Source organism: Lipotes vexillifer, unplaced genomic scaffold (genome assembly GCF_000442215.2).
Source record: "Lipotes vexillifer unplaced genomic scaffold, Lipotes_vexillifer_v1.1 scaffold2106, whole genome shotgun sequence".
Taxonomy (NCBI): domain Eukaryota; kingdom Metazoa; phylum Chordata; class Mammalia; order Artiodactyla; family Lipotidae; genus Lipotes; species Lipotes vexillifer.
In genome coordinates this window covers 357922-364273 of record NW_006775310.1, presented here as the reverse complement: position 1 = coordinate 364273, position 6352 = coordinate 357922, and the positions used below count along the sequence as shown (strand labels likewise).

At 48.8% G+C, this 6352-nt stretch overlaps 1 protein-coding gene across 1 annotated transcript in view; it reads right to left on the bottom strand.

The window, feature by feature from the left end:
- The window catches only part of WNK4 (WNK lysine deficient protein kinase 4), a 15958-nt gene that overhangs the window by 3609 nt on the left and 5997 nt on the right, over nt 1-6352 (bottom strand). Inside the window, exons 7-12 of the mRNA XM_007449864.1 lie at nt 5404-5668; nt 5051-5172; nt 4769-4827; nt 4548-4665; nt 4169-4285; nt 289-426 (exon numbers count right to left, since the gene is read on the bottom strand). Coding sequence (XP_007449926.1) covers nt 289-426; nt 4169-4285; nt 4548-4665; nt 4769-4827; nt 5051-5172; nt 5404-5668 — 819 coding nt within the window. The remainder of the gene's footprint in view (nt 1-288; nt 427-4168; nt 4286-4547; nt 4666-4768; nt 4828-5050; nt 5173-5403; nt 5669-6352) is intronic.

Sequence of the window (6352 nt, the reverse complement as noted above, 5' to 3'; positions counted from 1 at the left end):
GGCCGCTGAGCCTGTGCGTCCAGAGCCTGTGCTCCGCAGCGGGAGAGGCCACCACAGTGAGAGGCCTGCGTACCGCAAAAAAAAAAAAAAAGAAAAAAAAGTATGCATTGAACACATTTTTCTAGAACAAGAGTCTGTGGCTTTCATCAGATTTCAAATGGGGGAAGAGCTATTGTTTTGGGGTCCCAGAGAAGAAGACAAGTTAGATCCAAGGGGACTGGTAAGGGCAGAGAGTAATGAAACCTGGAGCAGAGTCCCTTCCCCTGGAGGTGCCCAGAGGGGTCTGACCTGAGGGCCCAGGGGGTCTTCAGCAGCCTCCACAGGGCCGGTATCTCTCTTCAACAGGGTCTCCACTCGCTGGATAATCTCCCGAATCCGGTTCAGGAATCCAGCTCGCTCCGAGGGCAGAATAAACTCGTTATACACCTGGCGAGAGTCAGTAGGAAGGGGAAGGAGGGCTCGGTTATTCCACTCATCCCTCTCTCCCGGCCCCAGTCTTTAAAAACCAACCCTTCACCCCACTGCCTAAAACAAGTATTTAGTAACCTAAAACCACAAGTATTTAGTAACCTAAAACCACAAGTATTTAGTAAGCATCCATTGTATGCCAGGCACTGTGTGGCATAAGGAGAAATACAGCTTAGAGAAAAGGAGGTAACATTCACAGCGTGCATGTATATACCAGATCTTTACATATCTTATCACATTTAACACCAACGACAGCTTTCTGGGGTCTACATTAACACTGCCACTTTAGAGTTATGCTAACCAATGCTCAACGAGGTGAAGTTCAGTCTGCCCAAGAAAAGGGGATTTGCACCCAGACCTGTCTGAAGCCAAAGTCTGAGTTCTTTACGCCTCACAGGCTTTTGGACACAATTCCTCCTCTCATAGGGCTTATAAAGTATGCCCCCACAGATCCACATACACACACAGCCCCACAAAGTTAAGTAAAAATAAGGCAATAAATGGTAAATGTAACATTCAAGTCCGCAAATGCTTACTGAGCACATACTATGTGCCAAGCATTTGCTAGGTTCTTTGAGGGAACAGGGAAGTATGAAACAAGGTCCTGGTCCTGAAGAAGCCCAAAATCTAGTGGAAGAGACACACACATACATAACTCAATAGACTGCAAGTCAGCCCATGGCAGGTAAGGCGTTTTTGATTGGCATAGAGATAAAAATGCTATTCCAGGAAGGGGAAAGGGAAAGCTGCTGTTTAACGGGTAGAGATTCAGATTTGCAAGATAAAAAGGTTCCAGAGATCTGTTGCCCAACAGTGTGAATATACTTAACACTACTGAACTGTATACTTGAAAACGGTTAAGATGGTACATTTTATGTTATGCGTTTTTTAACACAATTTTTAAAAATCCATTCCAAGAAGAAAGCAGTTCATACCACCTCAGGGGATAGGGGGAAGCTGGGATGGCTCCACAGCTGAGGCTTGAAGGATGAGTAAGAAAAGCAACCCTTTATTGAGGACCTACCATGTGTGGACACTTCCCATACTTTGACCATCATTTCAATTCTTGTACATGCTGTATCACTTCTCATAAATTATATATTACATCAGAACATCTTTGCAAAATAAGTTATTATCCCCTGCGTTTTACTGATGAAGTTCAGAGAGGTTAAGAAACTTGCCCAAGTTTGCCAAATTAGTAGATAACAGAGCTGAAGTTTGAACTCAGGTCTTAAGTGAAAGTCCACCCTTCCCTCTGTTCCATGCTGTTCTGAGGCAGGAAAGGGCACAGCACATTCAAAAAGGGCCCAGCACATTCACAAAATGGGGAAGACTGGAGTATAGCTGAGAGTGCTGGGAATTTTAAAGGCCGTGCTCCAGAGTTTGGACGTTACTCTGTAACCACAGGTAGCCTCTACAGATTTGGGGGCAAAAAAGCAACTAAGTCTCAGGAGAATTCTGCTGCAGAGGAGTGGAGGGTGGGCTGGGAAGGAGAGAAAAGAGGGCAATGGACCCTGGGTTCAGGGACAGGGTCCCTTTGGCTGTGTGGGATCTGAGTGGGGCTTGAAAGCCCAGTAGAGAAAGTTCCCAGGGCGAGACCCCCGAGGAGACGGAGCCAGAAGCTGAAAGGCACCCAAGCCTCTTCAGAGGACCATTCAGAAACCAGTGTGGCTGGAGAAAAGATTCTTGAAGGGTTGAGTGGCTTGACAGAAGTTGATAGGCCTGCACGCCAGGTGATAGTTTGTCTTTGTCCCCGACACAAGCTGAATGACATGATGGAGGAGAAGCTTTAGAGAGAGTTCCTGAAGTCTGACGTTTCTTCCATTCCCTTCCCTCTTTCATCCCAGAGGCTGGCATCCACTGCCCCCACTCCACTGAAAACTGGTCTCCCACAAAGACCTCCTCCTGACAAAAGCCAGTGTGGTCTTGCCTCAGGCTTCACCCTATGCCTCCTTGAAACAATCTCCTTACTCAGTTTTTATTAACATCTTCTGGAGCTCCTCCTACCTCTCAGGCTCCATCTCTGTCCTTCGATGACCTATCCCCACCCCCCATTCCACAACTGGGGGTATCCACTAAGACAAACCTCTATGCCTCAGGCTTTGCAGGCCCACCTTGTCTCACGCTCAACTCTGCTGAGACTCCCAGATCCACCGCTCTCTCCAGCCCTGACCCGTATTCTCTCCTATAGAGGATCTTATCTTGCCTGTCTCTGTCATTCAAGCTCATCATGATCCCTAAAAAAAAAACAAGTCTACTTTCATTTTCTAACTTCCTCTCTCCTTTGATGGCCTATTGCCATTAGTTCCTCTAAGCTACAACTCGCCCTTGATATCCCCTCTCCCTAACTCCCTCTCATATCAACTCAGCAAATATTTATTGACCATCTACTATGTACACTGTACCATGTCAATAGATTACTGGATTACAGAGTAATTTATTTTCCCCAAATGACCCTCAGATTCACCCCTTTTCTTCCTCCTCCCCCATAATCCATTCTCTCCTTGGACCACATCCGGCTTCTTGTATCCACCTGCCAACTGGATCCCCTACCCCCAACCCTCTCCCACATCCCACAGCAGAACGGTCTTCTTAAAACCTATTCTCACCATGTTACACTCTAACTCTTACTCTAACTCTATGATCTGGGCTCAACCTCACTTCCACAACTCTCCTACAGGAACCCTTTTCTTTTTGGATTTTTTAAAAATTGAAGTATAGCTGATTTACGATGTTGTGTTAATTTTTTTATCCTCACTCTACTAATCATCCTCGAATTCGCCGTTGCCTTAATCCAAGCCTACGTGTTCACCTTGCTAGTAAGCCTATACCTGCACGACAATACATAATGACCCACCAAACCCACTCCTACCACATAGTAAAGTGATTCAGTTATACATATATACACATTCTTTTTTTTCATAGTCTTTTCCATTATGGTTTATTACAGGACATTGAATATAGTTCTCTGTGCTATACAGTAGGACCTTGTTGCTTCCTATAGGAACTCTTCCAATGACTAAGTCTCCTCACGAAGCCCTCCTAGCCCCATATTTCAAGTCACTCCGTATATCCATGCCTTTCCTTTGCCGTACCTCCACTGGACATGCCCTTTCCACTCTTCACTGCCATTCTGACCCATCTGTCAAGACCTCACGTAAGTCCTACCTCTTCCCCTGCTGCCCCCAACCCATCCTTTACTTATAGCCACAGTATCACGTGTCTAGCATGCACTTCACTGCACTTATGTATACCTTATGTTAGTCTTAAATTGCTCCAGCTGAGGATCCAAACCTCACTGGATAAACAGAAACCTCCCCCCAAACAAGGGCAGAGATATCTTCAGTGTCACTGTGCTGAGGGCCAACCAGCTTTTTTTTTTTTTTTTTTTTTTTTTGCGATATGTGGGCCTCTCACTGTCGTGGCCTTTCCCGTTGCCGGATGCGCAAGCTCAGCGCCCATGGCTCACGGGCCCAGCCGCTCCGCGGCATGTGGGATCCTCCCGGACCGGGGCACGAACCCGTATCCCCTGCATCGGCAGGCGGACTCTCAACCACTGCGCCACCAGGGAGGCCCCAACCAGCTTTAAGACCCTTGCTGTTGGATGGGGTGGGGGTGGGGAGTTCAGCAACAGGGGACATCAGGAAGGAGACTCTTGTCCCAGATCCAAAGACTCTGTCTTCATCTCTCTCCCCCTCACCATGGCAGCTGCAATCTCTTCCGGGCTGTCCCCATCCAGATCAAATCGGAAGGTCACCATCTTGCTGTTGTGCGTCTGTAGCTGGCACTCAACCACTCTGTCATTCTGGTCTGAGACCTTCAGAGTCAAAAGTCAGCAGAGGGAGGAGGTCAAGCTCTCTGTCTTCATCATGTGTCCCCGCCACTCCAACAAAATGACAGTGGCCAGATTGGAACTGGAGAGAGGCAGATTCTGCCCCTGTAGTCTTGTATTAAAAACATGACTGGCTGACTCTAGTAGCACAGCGCTTCTCCCCTTTTCTGGCTAACTTCCCCTATCCCTCGGACAGTTCCCTCCAGGCCCTGTAGCTTATTCCCCAACACCTGTGCCCCTTCCTTACACTTGTGACCCGAAGCCGGGATCGGGGTCTGCGCCGGAGGTTTTTCCCTGGGGGTCTCCTCATCTGTTCCATCCCTTCTCCCATGTCACTAAGGCCTGATGCTGCATCTGAGGCATAGCTAGAAAAAAAAAGAAAAAGAAGACAGGAGTGTCAGAGTGGACACTGGGAGCCCAGAGCTCCATATATTTCACCCTAACACCCCAACTCAGACCAGAACTTACCTGTCTCCAGGGGAAAAGTCATTGCCAGGGCCAGAACGTGGAATGGATAGGGCAAAAGCCTGAAATAGGATATGGGTTCATGAGGTCAGGGGAGGATAACTGTTGGACTCCAGGGAGATGGTGTCAAGGGTGCTGGGGTACTTGGCAGAGGGAATTAAGAAGAGAACAAGAGGGGTGGATTTCCAAGGACACGGGGCCATGTCAGGGGTTTGGGTTTTACAGTATGGGAGACAGGTCATAGGATTGGAATGGCTGGGAGCCCCCCATGTGACCCCCTCTCACCGAGGGCAGGCAGAGATGGGACTCAGCGGGGCTGGATGGCACGCCCCTAGGGGGCTGAAGGGCAGGGTCTGAGGCATCCAGGAAGCCGGAGGAGCTGAGGTAGCCATCAGTCTCGCAATCCGCTGGTGGGGAGGGAGGGGATCAAAAAGTGGAAATAAAGGGGAGTGGTGGCCAAGGAGGGAGGCTGCCTGAGCAAGGAGGGGCCTGGAGCTGTGGCAGAGTTCTTTCCCAGAAGGAGCTATGGCTAGATGTGGAAGGCCGGGTAAGTGACAATGCTGTTGGCTTGAACTTCTGGGTAGGGGGCAGAGGCCAAGGGTTCTGGGACCTGGGTCCCAAGGTCAGAGGTGACTTACAGGTGGTAGATGAGTAGCTGGCATGGCGGAAGAGGAAGGGCTGGTGCTGGTCTGCCTCCGGCTCCTCGGGTTCAGGGGGGAAGACACTGGAGGGGGCTGGAGTCATGGGGACAGCTGCTGGTAGGGGCCCTGGCGCTGGGGAGAAGGCCGCCAACTCCTTAGCTTTGCGCAGCTTCTCACGCTTTCGCTGGATGGCAGCAACCCGTTCACGCACTGCACGGGCCACTGGCTGGTAATCGGCTTCGCACACTAAACCCAGGGCCACCTGGAGTTGGGAGGGTGAGGAACACAGTTTGAGATGAGATTCCCCCTCCCCCAGCAAGGACCCATCATGACACCTTCTTGAGGCCTCCAGGACATGGGAGAAAGGGAACCAACATTTACTCATTATCCACTGTGTCCATTAACTCTTCACATTATCAACATTATGGCAGCTCTTCACATTATCAACATTAAATCCTTCCAGCAACCTTCTGAGGTAGGTCTTATCAGCCCCATTTTAGAAATAAGTAAACTAAGTGACCAGTTCATGGTTATACAGTAAGTCAATTGCTCTTGGGGGCTGGGGGACACTTGGCAATATCTGGAGACATTTTTAGTTGTCACACTTAGGGGTAGGTACCACTGGCATCTACTGAGTAGATGTTAGGGATTCTTCTCAATATCCTACAATGCACACAGTACAGTCTCCCAAACAAAGATGTCAGTAGTGTCAAGAACCTCTGTATGTAATGGATCAGGATCCGATCCCAGGTCAGGTTTGAGCTATGCTTCGGAGACCTGTTCCTATGCCATATTTCAAACACATTCTCAGGTTCCTGACCCAGACCCACCAAGAGATGATTCCCACCCTTTCAACTGCATTTTTTTTTTTTTTTTTTTTTTTTTATTGGGGTATAATTGCTTTACAATGGTGTGTTAGTTTCTGCTTTTTAAAAGAGTGAGTCAG